Below are 22,697 nucleotides of genomic sequence, written 5' to 3'. Positions count from 1 at the left end.
AGAACATTGGGAGAACATTGGGAGATCATTGGGAGATCATTGGGAGATCATTGGGAGATCATTGGGAGAACATTGGGAGATCATTGGGAGATCATTGGGAGAACATTGGGAGAACATTGGGAGATCATTGGGAGATCATTGGGAGATCATTGGGAGATAATTGGGAGAACATTGGGAGATCATTGGGAGAACATTGGGAGAACATTGGGAGAACATTGGGAGATCATTGGGAGATCATTGGGAGATCATTGGGAGAACATTGGGAGATCATTGGGAGATCATTGGGAGAACATTGGGAGAACATTGGGAGATCATTGGGAGAACATTGGGAGATCATTGGGAGAACATTGGGAGATCATTGGGAGATCATTGGGAGAACATTGGGAGAACATTGGGAGATCATTGGGAGAACATTGGGAGATCATTGGGAGATCATTGGGAGAACATTGGGAGAACATTGGGAGATCATTGGGAGATCATTGGGAGAACATTGGGAGATCATTGGAAGATCATTGGGAGAACATTGGGAGATCATTGGGAGATCAATGGGAGATCATTGGGAGAACATTGGGAGATCATTGGGAGAACATTGGGAGATCATTGGGAGATCATTGGGAGAACATTGGGAGATCATTGGGAGAACATTGGGAGATCATTGGGAGAACATTGGGAGAACATTGGGAGATCATTGGGAGAACATTGGGAGAACATTGGGAGATCATTGGGAGAACATTGGGAGATCATTGGGAGATCATTGGGAGATCATTGGGAGAACATTGGGAGAACATTGGGAGATCATTGGGAGATCATTGGGAGAACATTGGGAGATCATTACATATCTGTTTCCTGATCTCCTCTGCATTTTATGAACCTGGAAGCACTTCTGAGCACCTCCGGGTTCAGAATGGTCAGGGAAGAAGCCAACCATAGACTGTACTCAGAGTGCAGCTTCCACATTAGGGGTCTAATAGACCTCTGATGTCTCCTTAATGGATCCTCTTCAAGGCAGAACATCACTTTGTCCTTCTGCTCATTTCATGTCAGCCCAGCCTGTCATTGGTACGCCCCAACAGGGACTGCATCAAGAACCTTCAAAAATAGACCATGTGTCTCCTCAGATGAGTCCCATCAAAGCCTCACGAAAATAAACTCTCCTGAAGGGTATAAAATCTTGATCAATTGTTCATGATTGAGAAGTGGTCACTTTTTCCATTTCTTACCTCTCACTGAAAGCATAAAACATACAAATACAAACACAATAAAGCATTGGGCCTATAAAAACCTAAAAACATTTCCCCCCAAAGACATTGGGTGTCCCTCTACAAAGCATTGCCGAGGCCCTCTGGCGAATCTCTCTGGTTTTTACGCCATAGATGATCGGGTTCATCATCGGTGGGACAAGGACATAGAGGTTGGCGAAGATGAGGTGGAACTGCTGAGAGATGTGTCTGTGGCCAACTCTGTGAGCTATGAAGCTAAAAAATGCCGGTATGTAGAAGAGAACGATGACACAGGTGTGGCACACGCATGTATTGAAGGCTTTGAAACGAGCCTCGGAGGATGAGAGTCTCAGAACTGCTGAGATAATAGCAGCATAGGAAATTATAATGAGGACCAAGTCCACCCCGGTGGAACAGGTGGCTATGACCAGCCCATACACCACATTCACCATTATATTCGAAGTCGCCAACCTAGCCACGGACATGTGTTCACAGTAGGTGTGCCCTATGACGTTGCTTCGCTGGAATGGTAATCTGTTGAGAAGAAAAGCAAATGGCGTAATTACGAAGATGCTTCTGAGAAGAGCCACCATGGCCGTCTTCTGTATGAAGGAGCTGGTGAGAGTGGTAGTGTAAGATAAAGGGTGACAGATGGCGCAGTAACGGTCATAGGCCATGGAGAGCAAAATGGCGGATTCAGTACAAAAAAAGAAATGGATGAAGAACACTTCGGTGAGGCACCCAATGAAAGAGATCTGATGGTTACCAAACCAGAAGATGCTGAGGGTCTTGGGTACGGTGGTGGAGCTCAAGAGGACGTCGCTGATTGCCAACATCATCAGGAAGATATACATGGGCTGGTGGAGACTCTCATTGGCCGAGATGACCAAGACCAAGGCGGAGTTTCCCAGGAGTGACAGAACATACATGATGGAGAAGGGGATGGAGATCAGGAGATGCGAGTCCTCCAGGCCAGGAATTCCCATCAGGAGGAAATAATCAGGGTGGAAATCGGTGGAATTTAACATTTTTCAATTTTATTTTGTAAGTTGCCGATCTGCTTGAGTGAGAAAAGCATCAAAAGTTGAAATAATTTCACAAAATTTCGTTATTTAAGAGAAATAATACCAAATATTTATTTATTATTTGATTACTTATGTATTATTTATTATGTATTTGTTTGGAGTGTAGAAGGGTTTGAAACATCACCAGTTCCTCTCCTTATATTTTGTGGTAGTCTTCTGTTGGTAGATATTCCTCCATTTCCTGCCAAGGTAGAAGGTGATAGGAGGCCTATCAACAGAGGCAAAAAAAAACAGTTGAGTGGGGAAGGGTTAGAACCTCTGAGCATATTTTACATCCCCACTCCGGCCTTCCCTTCAGTCTTGCACAGGTGTATCGGGCTCCTCTCCTGGACTGAAAAATGGCTTCCTCCGATTTCACTGCATACTGTGAGCTTCAAGTAATATTCGCCAAACCCAACCTGAAGCTGAACCCAGGTGCATTCGCCACCCACCACTAGTCATAGCGCCCTGCGTCCCCCCGCACCCCCCCCCCCCAGCCCACAGATCCTCAAAACCACCAGGCCAGGGTTGTGATGAAGTGGCCTTTGTCCTTTCCTAGGGGGATCCTCCTTGACAAGGTGCACCCCTCTTTGTTGGCCAGGCATGATTTAGGATCAGGGGGTGGATGCACACTTCACCCCGCCCGTTCCTGGCCTTCATGCTCCGATGGGGGTCTGTTGTGGATTTTTCGAGGGACTCCAAACTTTTTTTCTAGTTTTTTTTTGCATTGGGTTTCCCCTTTAATTGCATATCAGACTCCAAGAGTCTGCGTATAATTTGGGGAAACCTCACGCCTATGTGCTTTTTTTTGGGGGGGGGGGGGCTTTTTCTAGCATGGGGTCCCCCCATGACATCCATACCAGACCCTCAGAAAGCATTACTATCTGGCTTTGTATTTTTCGGGAGAACGCCACTCATTTTTTGTTCTGTGGGATCCCCCCCATTAACATCTTTATCAGACCGTAATGTAGGCCAATGAGGGTCCCTTTTTAGGGTGGCTCCTCCATTCTCTGGCGGGTTCCTGAGGGTCCCTTTATAAAGTGGGTGGAGCCGGGGCTCTGGGTCTTGCTGACCAGGGGAGATCAGGAGAAGGAAGGTCCTCAGGCCATCATTGTAAGAGCAATAAAAGTGTAAAAAAAAAAATAAAAAAATCCCCAATTACACCCCACCCCCACCTTCCCAGAGTAGTACAGTGTCACCATGGTGACAATTAACCATTCTGATGACAGGATGTAAAAAAAAAGTTTAAAAAAAATGGTAAAAAGAAGAAAAAAAAATAGTAAAAATGTTTAAAAATAATTGAATAAAAAAACGATCATTTTTTTTTATATATTTGTACTGTCTTGGCATTTTAGGGCCCCAAGAAATGAGATTGGTCTTCAGTACATCCCATACTTTGCAGGCACCATAACCTTCACACAAACCAATTAGTATATTATTAATATTAATATACACTTATTGGGATTTATTTTTATTTTTTTTATTTTTTTTTACAAAAGACATGGAGCAGAATACATATTGCCCTAAATTTATAAAAAAAAATATATATATATATTTTATTGGATATGTTTTATAACAGAAAGTAGAAAATATTGTTTTGTTTTGTTTTTTCAAAATTTTCATTCTTTTTTTATTTATATAGCGAAAAAAAAAAAAAAAAAAAAAAAAAACAGCGGTGATCAAATTCCACCAAAAAAAGCTCTATTTTTGTGAAAAAAATTATATAAATATATTTTGGGTAAAGTATTACATGACAGCACAATTACCAGGTAAAGTAGCGCGGTGCTGAATAACAAAATATGGTGTAGTCATGGAGGGGGGAAAACCTTCTGGAGGGCATGTGGTTAATCTATATAAACAATGCTACTTTGTATCTCTCTATCTGCAGTCTGATCAATGTTTATAAACAAAGTTTTAAACAAAATCAATCAGTGCTGAACAAAATAAAATAGAATAAAATAAAAAAATATACTGCAGCTAGAATACTATAGGTCAAAATACCAAATCCCACATTGCAAATAAAAAGTAACAGTACAGCGGTCTCCTATTTTATCAATGTATATAAACAATGTTACTTTGTATCTCTCTGTCTCTTGTCTGATCAATGTTTATAAACAATGTTACTTTGTATATCTTTGTATCTCTTTATGTCCTGTCTGATCAATGTTTGTAAACAGTTACTTTGTATCTCTCTATCTCTGGTCTGATCAATGTTTATAAACAGTTACTTTGTATATCTCTATCTACTGTGGTAGTTCGGAATCTCCAATCCTGGGACCGGGTTTTGGGAACAGCCAGCAGTCTGGCTGGATGATTGCACAGGTGGGTCTTGGGCTTAAAACAAAGACAACACCATGGTTCTGGGCTCCACCCTCCCGAGGAGTCCAGGCGTGTAAGGGAGAAGAAGTGTGCATGTCTGCACAGGTCGGTCTGTCAGAGCAGACAGAGGGTCCAAGCTTGTGGACTGAAAGAGAAGCTGTTAAAGAGTGCTGAGGTACGGGGTGTACGGGAACTCTGTTAAAGAGCCAAGAGGGCTGCAGCAGAAGTCTGAGCAGCAGTGCTGCTAAAGAGAGCCAGGTGGCTTGGTATTTTTGGTTCTACGTACATTATTGCTGCGGAAAGCTGAAACCCCTGTGTGGGCAACTATTTTGTTATCTGACTTTTCTTTCTTTAATAAAAGTGGGCCTATAAGCCCTGAAAACGGCATATCTGGAGTGGACTCAGCTCACTGGTAAGCTCTACCTTTAAGCTAAAATAACCCCCAAATATTACAAGTGGTGTTCGAATGCGGGCAGAAGACGGTGGAATCCGGGTCCTTGCTCCACAGTAAGTTCAAGTCAGGAACTATTGGCTGTGTGTGAAAGTGCAGCCAGGCAAAAGGCATTCCGTGTTGCAGGTGGTGTACCTGTGAATGAAAAGTCAAATTTTTTTTTTTTTCCTTGCTATGAACTGTGTTTGTGTGTATGAGACAGCACAATCAGTGTGTGCAATGTGCAGGTGAGGAAAGCTTGCATGAAGAGAAAAGCAACTTGCTTTAAAGGAGACACTTTCATTTTCCTGGACTGTTTAAAGTTGCTCTGGAGTCTCTAAGTATGGGGCGGTCAAAGCTCTTAAAAGAAGCCAGGTTTGCTGAAATGAGAGACAGAGCTCTGTGGTTGGAGGGGATGTTACCGCCTGAACGAGCCCCATACATACCTGATCAGAGTTTATCAAGGAGAAAAAGGGCTGGGGTTGTCCCTAGCAACCCTGGTGCAATGAGTGCACAGGTGACTGCTGTTATGGAGAGTCCACCAGCATTTGAATCTGCAGTGGATTGGTGCAAGCGGCATTTAGCAGCCCTGGACCAAGCTACAGAGGAAAGGAAGCCAACCCTCAGTGCAAGGGGAAAGCCGCTGGATGTCCATAACTGGAAGAGGGCTGTTGTTGCCCCTGGCAAAGCTGATGCAGTTAAAACAGCTAACGTGAAAGATGTGAATGTGTCACAGCATGAGACGGGATCCAGCAGAGAGAAGCCCATGCTATATGCAAGGAGAGAGGCTGATCAAAGGCTGAGGATGAGAGTGGTTGCCCATAGCAACGCAAAAGAAGCCAATCGGGCTGTCTCTGTACCATGGGCTATGTCTAATAAGGATCGTGGAAAGTGGCTTAAGGAGGAGCCAATTTATCATGTTGGAGAGAGCCAGCAAAGTTCTGCTGGGAGAGTGCGGTCTCCCATGGCAACCGGAGTGAAATTTATGCCTGAAAGGAGCTGCAGTAGAGGTTTGGTTCAGCGTCCCCACAAAGAGGCCTGTGCATTCCGGCCTGCTGGGAATCACCAGGAGAGAATCGCTTTGGGAAAAAATCGTCCAGTACCATGCCTGGAATGTGGCCAGCTGGGGCATGGCATGTTTTCTTGCCCTAGGTTGTGGAATACGGCTGGAGATAATGTTGCTGAGAAAGTTTTGTCTGTAGGCCCAGATTCCGGTGAAAATATGTTTGCAGTCACCCCTAGCAACAAGAAGTTTCCTGTTGTGCCTGCAGGGGGTGCTAAACGGTGGGAGATGCCTGCTGTAGTTTCATCCCATGGCCCCCAGGAGGAGTTGGCCAGTAAAAGTGCAGCAGAGGACTGGTGCATAAGACGACGTACTCAAATGAAGATGGTGACCCCAACTACTGCGGTGGGTAAGACTGTCTTTAATGAAATGATGGCTGGAACTGCTGATTTCATGTTTAAAAGGACTGGTTACGAGACTGTCCATGATGATGTGAGAGTGACTCCAGTTAGTGGGGCCACTGAATGTGCACTTGAGAATGACTTTTCCCTATATAGTGGGAATGCAAGGGTTAAAATCCAAATAGAACCTGTGTTGATGTCTAAAAGATTTGTGTCTAATGACTATCAGGCTCAAGTTGACCATGGGCTAGGACAGCCTACAAATGCGAAAAATGCTATAAGTGTTACTGTTAATGAAAAGTTTAATGCTGTTGGGAAAACTTTTGCTCTGAAAGAACCTGGGGTTATCAAAAATGGGCTGTTGCCTGTAGCAACTGGTGGTAAGACAGCACAGTTGTCCACAGGAATCTCCAGGGAACTTCATGTGTTGGAGTCAGAGGTTGCCCTGGACAACTGCGATGTCACTCTGGTGGGACAGAATGGAACTGTACTGTGTAATGGTAATGTGTTAGTGCAAGCTGTTAGTACTAAAAATGTGCAGGTAAATGGTGGATTAACACAACCTGTGAAAAATGCAAAGGTGTGTGAGGCTTATGAAATGCAAGCAGAGCAAGGTGGTGAATATGGTGTATTGCAACCTGTGCTACCACAGTCTGACGTGATTTACAATGACTGGTGTAATGAGTCTGAAGCTAAGCCAGTCTGTTCTTATGTGTCTCCTTGGGCAGATGGATCGGTGCTGAGGAGTACCGCAGAAGGGAGCGCACATACAACAGATTGGGATAGTTGGAGCAAAAATCTTATCTCCCTGATAGATAAGGCTTTTATGCACAAAAATATGGTGGACACGGTTTCTGTTGGGCCAACAGGAGGGGCTGCAGAACAGCCTGTACCTGAGGGTGCGGTGGCTGCTGCAGGGGTTAACCCTGGTGAGCAGGATGAACCAAATAAGGGCACAGCAGAGACATTGTCCGTGACCCACAAAACTGAGGTTGGCATGGAGTGTCAACGTGACGTCGCTGGTAATGTTCTAGAGCAGTTCACTGATGCTGAGCCTGAGAAGTTGGGTATGAGTCCAGCAATTGGCAGCGCTCTGGTGGAGCACCAGGCTGTGTTTACCTCCAGCTGCGAGAAGGTTCCGTTAACCGTCGCAACTTTTCAAGTCTCAGCAAGTGAGTCTCTCTGTATCCCCAGTGTCAGGAAAATCCCCAGGAAGGACTTAGGTCTGGAGTCAAGGGCCTGGTTTATAACCGAAGCATTAAAAGAGATGCTTGAACTTTGGGATGTACAGCCAATCTATACTAGTGTGTCTCCTCCACAGTCTTATGGTCTGGTATTGCGGAGTACCACTAGGTGGAGCACTGTATGGCAGGCTGTACAGAGCAAAGCAATACAGGACAGGAATGGTTTATTCCTAAATTTGCTACTTTTGTTAAAAGTTGCCGCTACGTATGCTGCTAGATTAGCTCCAGAAGAAATATTTGAGACAGATATTGGAGAAGTTGAAAATAAGCCTAAAATGTCTGTGGTTACACCTCCTAACAGCCAGATGGGAAGCATTTCTGCTGCTATGGTCCAGTGTGGTGCTGGTCAGTTGGTGAAGGGCGTGTATACTGCACCAGTAGAAAAACCACATGAGGTGGAAGGGCCATGTGTGGACCTGAAAGCAGCAGAGATCCTGACCAGGGCTCAAACAAAGGTGGTTAAAGAGGCTGGGGTCCCCAGTCCAGTGGTTGGTTTAGGTGACAAACCTAATAATAAGGTCCCCGGGACAGGGGAATGGACAAAGAGCATGGTAAAAATTGTATGTGGATCAGACGAGAGCTTGCCTGTTCCGGTGGATAAAAATACAGGTAGCATCAGAACGGGTCAAGTGGTAGGACAGCTGCCTGCAGAGTGGGTGAACCCAGGGGAGGTGGCGTCCTGTGAGGTTCCTGTGGGTGATGGCGGCCCTCCAGTATGTGTGCCCTCTGCAGACTCTGCCCTAGCAAATTTTGAAAAAAAAGGCATTGGTGACATGTGCAACATTGAGAGGTCTAATGTTGGTTTGAATATGTCTGTCAATGATGAACCAAATAATGTGTTAATGGTACATGATAATGTGGTGCCCAAAGGTACAGGTAAACCTGGTAATCAATTAGTGACTGCTGAGTCAGGTACCAGAAATAAGAGGTGGGTCTCCGTTCTAAACACTATAAAAATAGGCCCCCTACAGTCTCAGAACAGTACTGCTGAGAGAGTTTTGGGGAAACCTGGGAACCTGAAGCGTGGAGGCAGAAGGGTTGGTAGGAAGACCAACGGGTACCCATTAAGATTTCAGGAGAGGAAGTGTTTATGGAAATTCACTCGGAAGAAAAGTTGGGAAGGTCGCATCAAAGCTCATAGCAGAGTGACAGTAAGGCTTAGAGGGAGACACCAAAGGAGGCCTTGGGTGGAGTTCCCCGTTAGGAGAAGCGAGGTTGGACAGGAGGGTACTTCTGTAAATGGTATCTGGCACAGAGGTGCCAAAAGTAACTTGGGTGTTCCGCCCTCTGGGTCGAAACAAAGGGGGGGGATATGTGGTAGTTCGGAATCTCCAATCCTGGGACTGGGTTTTGGGAACAGCCAGCAGTCTGGCTGGATGATTGCACAGGTGGGTCTTGGGCTTAAAACAAAGACAACACCATGGTTCTGGGCTCCACCCTCCCGAGGAGTCCAGGCGTGTAAGGGAGAAGAAGTGTGCATGTCTGCACAGGTCGGTCTGTCAGAGTAGACAGAGGGTCCAAGCTTGTGGACTGAAAGAGAAGCTGTTAAAGAGTGCTGAGGTACTGGGTGTACAGGAACTCTGTTAAAGAGCCAAGAGGGCTGCAGCAGAAGTCTGAGCAGCAGTGCTGCTAAAGAGAGCCAGGTGGCTTGGTATTTTTGGTTCTACGTACATTATTGCTGCGGAAAGCTGAAACCCCTGTGTGGGCAACTATTTTGTTATCTGACTTTTCTTTCTTTAATAAAAGTGGGCCTATAAGCCCTGAAAACGGCATATCTGGAGTGGACTCAGCTCACTGGTAAGCTCTACCTTTAAGCTAAAATAACCCCCAAATATTACACTACTGTCTGATCAATGTTTATAAACAATGTTACTTTGTATCTCTCGTCTGATCAATGTTTATAAACAATGTTACTTTGTATCCCTCTATCTCCCGTCTGATCAATGTTTATAAACAATGTCACACTCAGATACAAATCTACCTGTTCGTTCATCACCAATGAAATTCTGGCACAAGCAACAGTTGACAATAATGCATCCTGCCTACATCCCTTTCCAGGGGTGGACTGACAACTCATGGGGCCCCCGGGCAATCAGAGATTATGGGGCCACACAGTATACACAAACACAGTATACACATACATGTACACACAGTATACAATCACACAGTATACACATACATGTACACACAGTATACAATCACACAGTATACACATACATGTACACACAGTATACAATCACACAGTATACACATACATGTACACACAGTATACACATACATGTACACACAGTATACAATCACACAGTATACACATACATGTACACACAGTATACACATACATGTACACACAGTATACACATACATGTACACACAGTATACAAGCACACAGTATACACATACATGTACACACAGTATACACATACATGTACACACAGTATACAATCACACAGTATACACAGACATGTTTCTATTGGCTGAGAAGGTACTGGAGAGGCGGGGCAGCTATAATCTCAGGATTTTTAGACCAAAAGGATGTCGGTAAGGGACATTTCAGAGACAGATGTAAAAAAAAAAACACAGATTTTTCCATACTGTCCCTGGCAACCCTGATGGGGCCCCCTAGTGGCCCCGGGGCCCTCTTGCAGTGCCCCGAGTATCCGAATGGTCAGTCCGCCCCTGTCCCTTTCCTATGCTCAACCCAACATACACCCAAGCATCAATGCCCTTTGTGTGGACTGGAAAGAGCAGCCCTGGTGCACAGACTATGACTCTGTCCTCTCATCATCTCCTTCTGGACACACGTAGAACATTTGGCCTCCAACGTTACGGGATGTCCCCCTACAAAAGACATTTCCCCCCCTGCTCTTCGGACGCCTGGAAACTGCCTCCTCGACTTGCATGAAAACCCAACCAATGGCCCCTCAGGGCAACAAAGCTTGGCTGTCAAGGTGCTTCATGTCAGCCAGACACGCAATGCTTATGAAATGGTCCACCTCCAGCCCACCTACATTACGGGACCTCCAAATCGACCTCACTTCTCTGGTGGACAAAGAAGAGCTTGATGCAAGTCTGTCCAGATGCGGCCTGCCACCCCCGACTGCAACTTCAATGGACGCGCTTCATCGCCACAACGTTACCCGCTACAGACCACCCAGGTCGCCTGCCATCTCCTTCTGAAACCAGCGGAGCCCCCCCAACTACCTGATGGACTTTCCTCCCCCTAAAGTCACACTATGGATCAAACCAGCTAACGCCCTGAATAGAGGGTCACATCCAATCCCTTCCTCGCTCCTCAGCATCTATCACCACGAGCCCCCCCCCCACATACCACAATGACGCTCATACTAGGTCACCCTTGTACTTCCCCCTCCCTCCTTGTGACTGTTGGTTTATAGGGGTCAATCATTACCCTCCCCCCCAATTTCCTCTCTCTCACTCCATTCCCCAGACTTGTTTTACTACGATCAGTGCCGGGACAAGGTCACCCAGCGCCCAGGGCAAAGATGCCAAACTGCGCCCCCTTTGCCTTAGGGTTAGGGTCAGGGTGCCCCCTAGCCCTGCAATAAACCATTGCGCCAGGGGCAGACGCCCCTCCTGCCCACCCCTTGTCCCGGCCCTGACTACGATACATTGTTGTGTTATCTGCCGATATGTTCCATTTCCCCCAAAGCTCCATCCATAGTCTCCAATATAGGAATATCATCATTGCCTCACTCTCTTTGAGCCATCTGATGCCTTTATCTCCCTTTGAGGGGGGTGAGGGGAGCACCAGAACCCTCCTTCCACCTACTTCTCCCTCCCCCCCCCGGTCTCGGAGCCGAGGAGGACGAGACCTACGGGTTTGGAGAGAGGACCATACATCCGTAAAGGACCAGCCTCTCACAGTTTGTAACCCCACTTATAAATATTTGCTATCAGGTCTGCTCCCTACTCAGGGTAAGCCTCGGCATGTTTACTTTGCCATGCGACTTTGTTCCCTCTTATGTTGAAAAAAAAAACACAAATATTTGAATAAAAAAAAGTTCTTGTGTGTGTAAAGGCAGGCGTCCCAATACTTTTGGTAATCTAGTGTATGTGTGAATGGACCCTAAACTCCAAATACTATTTATTAATATGCATGTAGCAGACAGAAAAGTTCTGATTGGTTGATAGAGGGGTCCAGGTTCTCTCTTACCAGGAGGGCCGGTGTGAGGGACGAGGCAGAGGAGAGGTCGGGGGCCTCGGTGTGAATTCAGAACTAAGAAAAACATCTTCTATATAAAGGAGATTCTGCCGGTCTCACGGTGAAAGAACTCACCGGGGAGAGAACGTCCTCCTCAAACGTATCTAATAATAATTGTGGTCCCCTCCCGATAATCCTCACCAGACCGATCCCCGGTAACACTTTGCTGACCATATACATTTTTTATTATAAATAGATGCCAAATGGAACATTCGGGTCTTATTATTAGTAATCGAGCAAAGTTCAGTTCTCTGGACGTTATCCGAACAATAAAAAAATCCACCAACCCCAAACGTTGTACCTGAACCCAACTGGAGTCCATCACACCTTCTAATGTTCTACTTGACCTTTTTAAAGCCAATTTGCAAGAATTTGAGAAAAAGGAAGTTATGGGTAGCTGGGCACCACCATGGGGGGTGGCTTGTATGCTTTTTCTTTTTAAATATAATATTCATCAAAACTGGACCTTGCACTGGACCGGGCCAACTACAGAACACTATGCCTAAATCCCGGCGAGTCTGGGACCCCTAGACTTCTCTAACTTTGACTGCAGGCTATTGAAACTGTGGTGATAAAGCCTATGAAACGCCGTCACCTATAACCCGGAAACCTCATCCGACTATCCCCTCACCCTTCCCCCACCTCCCTTCTTGCACTGGACCCCGGGCCAACTACAGAACACTATGCCTAAATCCCGGTGAGTCTAGGACCCCTAGACTTCTCTAACTTTGACTGCAGGCTATTGGAACTGTGGTGATGAAGCCTATGAAACGCCGTCATCTATAACCCGGAAACCTCATCCGACTATCCCCTCACCCTTCTTGCACTGGACTGGGCCAACTACAGAACACTATGCCTAAATTCCGGCGAGTCTGGGACCCCTAGACTTCTCTAACTTTGACTGCAGGCTATTGGAACTGTGATGATAGAGCCTATGAAACGCCGTCACCTATAACCGGAAACCTCATCCGACTATCCCCTCACCCTTCCCCACCTCCCTTCTTGCACTGGACCGGGCCAACTACAGAACACTATGCCTAAATCCAGGAGAGTCTGCGACCCCTAGACTTCTCTAACTTTGACTGCAGGCTATTGGAACTGTGATGATAGAGCCTATGAAAGGCCGTCACCTATAACCCGGAAACCTCATCCCACTATCCCCTCACCCTTCCCCACCTCCCTTCTAGGGATGAGCTGAACACCCCCCCCCCCCCCCCCCCCCCGGATTCGAGTGTGAACAAGGGAACTGTCACAAAATCCATGAAATCAGACTGAGACAGAAGTACAGTTAAGTCACACTTTAATAATAAAAGTAGAAAGAACAAACGTAGTCAAAACATAGCCAGAGTTCAGTAACTGGAATGGATAGTCAGACAAGCCAGAAGTCCGGGATCAATGTAGTGGAACAGCAAGCAGGATCTGGAGCCAGAAGGTGTCAGGAAGATCCTGTCAGCAAAAGACAGTCTGGGCCTTCCGTCCGCGCGTTCGCCGGTGCACGCACGCACGCCTGTTGGCGCTAGACGGGCTATATAATTCTGTCTGTCACTTTGAGATCTTGCTGTCTGATCTACAGCGTGCGAGTATCCTGACCCTGAGAACCTGTCTCCTGTGATCTCTTACCCGGCTTGTCTACCTACCATCCCTGCTATCTGCCTGCACCTGATCGCGGCCTGCCTGACTACTCTTCTGCTTGACCCTCTGGTACTTCTGCTGTCTGCCTGATTACGATCCGGCTTGTCTGACTATCCTCCTGCTTGTTCCTTTGGTACCTCTGCTGACCATCTGATCACCGACCCGGCCTCTCTGACTACCTTGCTCCCAGCATCCTGGTTCCTGGTGCCTGTCTGCTGTCCAGCTTCCAGTTGTTGGTCCAGCTTCTGCCTGCAGTCCAGCTTCAGCCTTAGCTCCTGCTCCAGAGTCCTGGTCCCTGGTTCCTGCTGCCTACCTGCTGCTCTGTTCCAGCCTGCTGCACCCGCCCTGCTGATCCAGCTCCTTCTTGATCCCAGCCTGTCTCCTTATCCTGTTGGAGGTTCCGCTACACAGTGCTTCCTGGGTTGCAGATCCATCCGCTGCTACTGATCCTGCCAGGCACTCGTGCCGCTCCTGACTCTTGTGCTTCCTGTATACTCTACCAGGGCCCTCGAATCGGAGCAGCAAGAGAGGTCTCTTCCTGCAGGTCGGGCTCTTCCACTAGGTACGTGACAGAAGGGATGTCAGCAAAGCAAGTCTTTAATCAGGAACGCAGGAGATAGTTTCTTGTGATGTTGTCCAAGGCGAAGGCAGAGCTCCTCTGGACTGGACGGCTTAAGGAGCCGGGACTGACGAGCAGGATATCATCAACAGGTGAGTACCTGCGGAGAGAGATAGGAGCTGGCAATTAGCTGACAGCTGAGCGGCCAGTTCAGAGAAGAAAGGGCTGAGCCCAGCCCTGACATGAACCCCGTTAAAGTCTATGGGACACGAATATGAAAAACCAAAAGTGCTAATTTTAAAGGCTTATATGCAAGTTATTGCCATAAAAAGGGTTCTGGGACCCGGGTCCTGCCCCAGGGGGGCATGTATCAATGATAAAATACATTTTTAAAACAGAAGTTTTTTCGGGAGCAGTGATTTTTTTAACAATAAAACAATGGAACAATATAAATTAAATATTCCTTTAAATATCGTGCCTAGGGGGTCCCCTTAGTCTGCCTGTAAAATGGTGCATCTTTCCTGTGTTTATAATAGTAACACAGCAAAATGACTTTTCTTAACCACTTCCCGACCGCCGCACGACGATGTACGTCGACAGCATGGCACGGGCAGGCATATGGGCGTACATGTACGTCCCTGCCTTCCCGCGGGTCGGGGGCCCGATCGGGCCCCCGCCCGGTGCCTGCGGCGGTCGGGATCCGTGCAGGAGCGATCGGTGATGAGGAGGCGGCCATTCGTTCATGGCCACCCCCTCGCGATCGCTCCTGACGAATGGGAGTGAAGCATTGCATCACTTCCTCTCCTGTAATGTAAACACAGGAGAGGAAGTGATGTAATCTCTCCTCCGTGTCGGTATTTTTCGTTCCGGCACCGAGGAGAGCGGATCGGTGAGTTGCACCAACACTACACTACACAGTAGAACATGCCAGGCACACTCACACCCCCCCTTTACCCCCCGATCACCCCCCCAATTACCCCTGCCCCCCCCCCAGTCACAGTGACACCAATGCATATTTTTTTTTTTTTTTGCATTGGTGTCATTTGTGACTGTAATAACTGTTAGGGCAGTTAGGGTTAGCCCCCTTTAGTTCTAATGTACCCCCCTAACCCCCCCAATAAAGGTTTAACCCCGTGATCACCCCCCGTCGCCAGTGTCACTAAGGCTGGGTTCACATTGCAGCGGTTTATGAGAACGGATGTGATTCGCACCGCACTGCAGTGCAAATCACATCCGATCTCTGTGCGATTCGAGTTCAGCCATTCGCCGCACCCGCCGCACCCGCCGCAAATTCGCACGGGACCCTTTTTTTGGTCCGCCGTGTTCACACCATGCAATCCGAGTTTGCAGATCGCACTGCGATATGCGAACTGATCTGGGGGTGTCATTAACATTTCACTGACACTCCCAGCAGTTCTCATAGGGCAGTGTGAACTGCCGCCGGAAGGCATGTGATGCGGGAACCCGCCACGGATTTGCGGCGTTTCCGCATCGCTCCAGTGTGAACCCAGCCTAATAAGCGATCGTTTTTCTGATCGCCGTATTAGTGTCACAGGTGACGCTAGTTAGGCAGGTAGGTATTTAGGTTCGCCGCAGCTTTTTATAGCGCCAGGGACCCCCATATACTACCGCATAAAGCCCCCTGATTGCCCCCTAGTTAACCCTTTCACCAGTGATCACCATATAACTGTTACAGGTGACGCTGGTTGGTTAGTTATTTTTTTATAGTTTCAGGGCACCCGCCATTTATTACCTAATAAAGGTTTAACCCCCTGATCACCCGGCGGGTGTCATTTGTGACTAATAACTGTTAGGGCAGTTAGGGTTAGCCCCCTTTAGTTCTAAGGTACCCCCCTAACCCCCCCAATAAAGGTTTAACCCCGTGATCACCCCCCGTCGCCAGTGTCACTAAGGCTGGGTTCACATTGCAACGGTTTATGAGAACGGATGTGATTCGCACCGCAGTGCAAATCACATCCGATCTCTGTGCGATTCGAGTTCAGCCATTCGCCGCACCCGCCGCACCCGCCACACCCGCCGCACCCGCCGCAAATTCGCACGGGACACTTTTTTTGGCCCGCAGCAGAATCGGATCGCATGGGTGTTCACACCATGCGATCCGAGTTTGCAGATCGCACTGCGATATGCGAACTGATCTGGGGGTGTCATTAACATTTCACTGACACTCCCAGCAGTTCGCATAGGGCAGTGTGAACTGCCGCCGGGAGGCATGCGATGCGGGAACCCGCCGCGGATTCGTGGCGTTCCCGCATCGCTCCAGTGTGAACCCAGCCTAATAAGCGATCGTTTTTCTGATCGCTGTATTAGTGTCACAGGTGACGCTAGTTAGGCAGGTAGGTATTTAGGTTCGCCGCAGCTTTTTATAGCGCCAGGGACCCCCATATACTACCGCATAAAGCCCCCTGATTGCCCCCTAGTTAACCCTTTCACCAGTGATCACCATATAACTGTTACAGGTGACGCTGGTTGGTTAGTTATTTTTTTATAGTTTCAGGGCACCCGCCATTTATTACCTAGTCTCACTAGTGTACCCCTAAATTTAGGGGTGTCTACTTTCCAAAATGGGGTCATTTGGGGGGGGTTTGTGCCATCTTGGCATTTTATGGCCTTCAAAACTGTAACACCCTTAGAAAGCCTGAAGGCGGTGCTTGGTTCTCGGGGCCCCGTACGCGGCTAGGCTCCCAAAAAGTCCCACATATGTGGTATCCCCGTACTCAGGAGATGCAGCAGAATTTATTTTGGGGTGTCATTTCACATATGCCCATGGCATGCGTGAGCAATATATCATTTAGTGACAACTTTGTGTAAAAAAAAAAAAAAAAAAGTTTGTAATTTTCCCGCAACTTGTGGCAAAATATAAAATATTCCATGGACTCAACATGCCTCTCAGCAAATAGCTTGGGGTGTCTACTTTCTAAAATGGGGTCATTTGTGGGGGTTTTGTGCCATCTTGGCATTTTATGGCCTTCAAAACTGTAATAGGTAGTGAGGAGTGAAGTCAAAAAATTACGCCCTAAGAAAGCCTGAAGGCGGTGCTTGGTTTTCGGGGTCCCGTACGCGGCTAGGCTCCCAAAAAGTCCCACATATGTGGTATCCCCGTACTCAGGAGAAGCAGCAGAATTTATTTTGGGGTGTCATTTCACATATGCCCATAGCATGCGTGAGCAATATATCATTTAGTGACAACTTTGTGTAAAAAAAAAAAAATAATAATTTTTTGTCATTATTCAATCGCTTGAGGCAAAAAAATAAAATATTCAATGGGCTCAACATGCCTCTTATCAATTTCCTTAGGGGGTCTACTTTCCAAAATGGGGTCATTTGGGGGGTTTTTGTACTGCCCTGCCATTTTAGCACCTCAAGAAATGAGATAGGCAGTCGTAAACTAAAAGCTGCGTAAATTCCAGAAAACGTACCTTAGTTTGTAGATGTGACAACTTTTGCGCAAACCAATAAATATACAGTTATTGACTTTTTTTTTACCAAAGACATGTGGCTGAATACATTTTGGCCTAAATGTATGACTAAAATTGAGTTTATTGGATTTTTCTAATAACAAAAAGTAGAAAATACCATTTTTTTTCAAAATTTGCGGTCTTTTTACGTTTATATCGCAAAAAATAAAAATCGCAGAGGCAATCAAATACCATCAAAAGAAAGCTCTATTTGTGGGAAGAAAAGGACGCAAATTTCGTTTGGGTACAACATTGCATGACCGCGCAATTACCAGTTAAAGGAGCGCAGTGCCAAAGTGTAAAAAGACCTCTGGTCATTTACCAGCAAAATGGTCCGGTCTGAAAGTGGTTAAGGAAAAAATGTAATTTAAAACTGATCGCGGCTGTAATGAATTGTCGGATCCCCCGCCAATATAGATAAAAATCATTGAAAAAAACGGCATGGGTCCCCCCCTCCTCCGCCCATGCCAGGCTTTTCGGGCCTGGTATGGATATTAAGGGAAATTCCACGCCAAAATTAAAAAAAAATGGCATGGGGGTCCCCCGAAAATCCATACCAGACCCTTATCTGAGCACACAACCTGGCAGGCCGCAGGAAAAGGGGGGGGGCCAGGCCACATTCCCTCATCATTTTTTTTTTAATTTTGGCAGGGGGTTCCTCTTAACCGCTTTAATACCTTGTGTTATATAAACTTGCACTGACTGAATATAGAGTCTACACTGAATATAGAGTCTACACGAAATGTAGAGTATATATATATATATATAATACACTGCCACTAACTAACCTGCCTGCCTAATCTATCTCCATCCACACACTACACAGGGCCGCTATGTAAGCAGCCTTATATAGTGTGGGGCGTGGACAATTATGGCTCTCTCCACAGAGCACGCTGTGATTGGCCAAAGTTTTCAAGTCAGGTTTGGGTTAGTCAGGTGCATGCTTTGGCCAATCATCAGACGCTAATGCACTGCGCGATCTCGCAGCTCATTATGAGGCATTCCATGGCGCTCAAATTTCGAACGCCCCATAATGTTTGGTATGTTTTAGAACAAAGGAACACGTGATGTTCAAGTCAAACTTATGTTCGACTCAGAGCGTGGGCTCATCCCTACTTCCTGCCCCACACCCTCTCTTTGAACCCTTTCTGGACTCTCTCTCTGTTCCTTTTGCCTCTCTCCGACCTCAAGCTCTTCTTCTTCCCTTTTTCTCCAGCGCCATAACCACCATTTGTAAACCAAGCTGGACATCTCTTCAAACTTGACCACTTGCACATCTGACCCTGCAACTAAACTTGAAAGTTTCGGGGGTTAGCAAATCCTTTACTTTTTGAATGCCCTTACCCAACATTTGTACTGTACGTCAACCGTGCTTATGAAACCTCAAAGTACATTTATTAGTTTATGGCCTACACCAGCTTTTCTCAACCATTTTACCCCAGAGGAACCCAAGAGGAACCCAAGGAACCCAAGAGAAACCCAAGGAACCCAAGAGGAACCCAAGGAATCCAAGAGGAACCCAAGGAACCCAAGAGGAACCCAAGGAACCCAAGAGAAACCCAAGGAACCCAAGAAGAACCCAAGGAACCCAAGAACTTATTTTCAGGTCCCAAGGAACCCCTGTTAAGATTAGTCCATCAGGGGGCCATGGGACAATTGCTTTGGAAAAATCCCCCCCCCTCCATACAGAATGCCACTTTTGCAGTCATGGCAAGTTGCGTTGGACCTGGTACTATGCAGGCACCATGAGATGGGAGGTTGGAGGAAGCCATCCCTACCTATGGAGGAACCCTGGTGGAGGATGGCCGGCTTGCGCTGTTATTTCAAAAAAACTTAAATCAAGTCTATTGAACAAGGCGAAGATACCGTTCAGCGGGGAACGAGTCTTCTAATTAGACTTGAGAAGTAATGCTAAAAAGAGACATTTCCTTTAAATAACATGCTTGGGAAATTTTTTAACCCCTTCGAAACCGGGCACTCCCCCCCCCCCCCCCTCCTGTCCAGGTCATCTTATTGAATGACAATTACGCAGTCATGTAACATTGTGCTCATATGATATTTAAAAAAATTTTTTCACATAAATAGAGCTTCATTTTGGTAGCATTTAATCACCCACTTGGATTTGTTTTTGTTTTTTTTGCTAAATAAACAAACAATTGTTTCTCTTTCTTTATTTTTTTTTTACATTTTTGTTTATTTTTTATTTTTTTTACATACGGTCACCAGGACAGTACGGCGTCCTCATATAACTGATGTGGCGTGACCAGGGACACTGCCTGGTTACAGTATGTTAAAATATTTAAAAAAATAATAATAATATATTTTTTTAAATGTTTTAAAATATTTCTAGCGGTGGGCTCCTGAAGAGCACCCACTATGCGTTTTTTTTAAAGTTAAACTTTACCCAAGCTACAGTTTGGTTTGGCTCTATTTGCCTAAATTGGACTTCTGTGTCAGTCTGACTGGACTGTGAGATGTTCAGCCTGGCCACAGGGGGCACTGTCTCTTGTGGCGGGTGGGAACTATGGTCTGGTAAGGTGCTTAAGTTACTCTCTTTCGGAGCAAGGTCAGTGGGAGTGGCCCTCTCGCTGTGCCCTCTGGGGGAGGGTATTTAAGATATGGACGTCATGTGGTTCGGCGTTCCGGTCCAGTATGATGTGCTGATTACATGGTCCTGGTCCTCCTGACCAGCCCCCAGGAAGGCTATGGCCTGGGGTGCGGATCCACCTGACTTTGATGCCTCAGGGCTGGCTAGCCCAAGGCAAGGAAACTAAAGGAGGATTCTGAGGTGGTTGGGTGCCGTCTCCGGTTCGGGAGAGACCCAGTGTACTTTGAGCATTCCAGGGGAGGACTCTTTAGAAGAACACCACGTACGGGTTGGTTTTCTTAACAAGAGTCTGGAAGGGCTGAAGTAACCGAGAGAATCCGGTCTTGTGGATATCACCAAGCTGGCTGAAAGATCCAGGAATCCTACAAGTGTTCTACAGCTTAGTTTTCCTATGTGTTCTACAACAACGTCTGTGATAAAGACTTTGTTCCTGAGGAAGCTCCTTGTTGGTTGCGAGACCTTGTGAGAGACGGACTGTCCAACCCGAGTGATCATCCAGCTGTGATTGGCTGTTCTCTGGATGCGGTCAAAGTAATCAAATTCTTTAACGTTTCTGGACTTTGACATTGAGAGGTCCTGAATTCCTTCCCAACCCTCTGATCCCAAGTTGAAAGACTGTTCAATGGTTCAAGTTTTTGCAAATAAAATCCATTCAACTGGATCTATTGTCAGTCTGAAGTTACTGGGTCATCTACCACGGGACACCCCCTAGACGTGTCACAAGGATAACGGAGGGTAACGGTAAGCCCAAAAATAACCAGCAGCTCCTTCGGGGGTTAGTGCTCCATATTTTTTCTTTATTATTATTTTTTTTACATTTTTTATTTACATACAGTGACCAGAGCAATACAGTATCATCATAGTAACATTGTACTACTCTTAGGAAGAGATCATAGCAGTGAATTACTTTGCTATAAGCAAACATTTTACTGAATGAAACTGAATCTTTTAGTTTTCCTTGTTGTGATTAGCTGTGATTGACCACAGCTAATCACATGGTACAAAATGAGCTAAGACTGGCCCTGTCTGTACCATGTGATCCGTGTGACCAATCACAGCTAGCAACACAATTGTACACAATGACCCCCTTTATTCAGAGCTGTCAACCAATGGCGCTTCTCCTCATGGAACACCGAGGTAAATATCTGGACCCGGCTCCAAATGGACTCACCCAGATCTTTAATGGCTCAAATCCATGTGGGAACATACAGATACATGCTCCTCATAGTGTAATCAGTATACAAAAGCACATTTATTAGCTAAAAACAGGCTTACATTAGTAAATAAGCAACGCGCATTGCATAAAACCACTCGGCCACCAATCAGGTATTACTTCCAGGTTACTTCTGGTACACGATAAGGGTCCGCACAACGCGTATCGTCATCAAAAGGACGTCTTATGGAATGTACTCCACCCACCTGAAAAAAAAAACTGATAACCCCACCCCTTTTCTTTGCTTTATTTTACAAGGTGATGGTTTACATTTTCTTTAAGACCAAATATTGGGCACAGATAAATAGTATATTATATGTAGTCATTCTATGAGACACTGTCACCCTGGACAATAAAATATTGGTTGTCATATTGTGGCATGTCATTATAGGAATGTTCTAAATAATTTAGTAAGCAGTGAACAGCGATCCACGTTTCTGTCTGTTTTTCATTTACTGCAGAGGAAAAATCTGTACATCATCCATAAATCCTGATATGATTACATTTCATTAATAACTACCTTCACCCTGAAGGTAGAAGACAATTGCAATAAGGTTAAGACCTATATTGGGAGGTGCAGAGGGCCGATGGAGAACAATACTTCTACTAAGGTAGGTACATATAAAAGGTGTATTATGTGTAGCCATTTTCAAAAGGCAGTTTCATCCTGGATCAGGGGCGTAACTACAGGGGTCACAAGGTTTGCTACTGCAACCCAGCCCCATGCTCCAGGGGGCCCATGCTGCTCCCCTCTGCACCTGGACAGGAGGGTCGACATGTCCTCCATATTCCTCCTGCAGCCGCTGAATGCCTGCTTCTCCTCCTCTTCCTACTTCAGGCATTCAGCGGCTGCAGGAGGAACATGGAGGGCACTGGATTCTCTATATGTTACCCTTCCTGTCCAGCTTTCTTCTCCTGCCCCTCTTCTCTATCCTTCCTCCCTATTATCTTCTCTGGCAACTTCTGTGCTCTCTCCTGACCCTTTCTGCTCTTTTCCAGTCTCCGGGACCCCTACTGTTCTCAGGTCCCTCTGTGTTCTTCCCTGCTCCCCCTCATGCCCCCCTGATATCTTTCCTGGCCCCCCTGTGCTCTTCTCTGGGCCCCTGCTGTTCTTCAGTCCAGTGATCTGCTCCAGGCCCCTGCTGTTCTCCGGTCCCTCCTCCCTTTGCTCTTCTTCAGTCCCCCGCTGTTCTCTAGCCCCTTGCTCTTCTCCGGTTCCCTACTGTTCTCTGGTTCCCCTCTGTGCTCTTCCCTGTTTCCCCTTGTGTGCTCTCCTGCCCCCCTGAGATATTTCCTGCCCCCCATG

General features: G+C 46.5%; 1 protein-coding gene across 1 annotated transcript; it reads right to left on the bottom strand.

Moving 5' to 3' along the window:
* Positions 1-862: 862 nt before the first annotated feature.
* LOC143956724 (olfactory receptor 52Z1P-like) lies at positions 863-11,898 on the bottom strand. Its single transcript, XM_077466915.1, has 2 exons — positions 11,856-11,898; positions 863-2,513 (listed from the first exon to the last, which is right to left on the bottom strand). The coding sequence occupies exon 2, from the start codon at positions 2,246-2,248 to the stop codon at positions 1,283-1,285; it is 966 nt and encodes a 321-aa protein (XP_077323041.1). The 5' UTR covers positions 2,249-2,513; positions 11,856-11,898; the 3' UTR covers positions 863-1,282.
* Between the last annotated feature and the right edge of the window lie 10,799 nt (positions 11,899-22,697).

The sequence above is a fragment of the Lithobates pipiens genome, unplaced genomic scaffold (genome assembly GCF_037356315.1).
Source record: "Lithobates pipiens isolate NorthernLeopardFrog02 unplaced genomic scaffold, aLitPip1_a1.2 Scaffold_41, whole genome shotgun sequence".
Taxonomy (NCBI): Eukaryota; Metazoa; Chordata; class Amphibia; order Anura; family Ranidae; genus Lithobates; species Lithobates pipiens.
The sequence above is the reverse complement of the archived record's forward strand: the minus strand, read 5'-3'. Positions and strand labels throughout refer to the sequence as shown.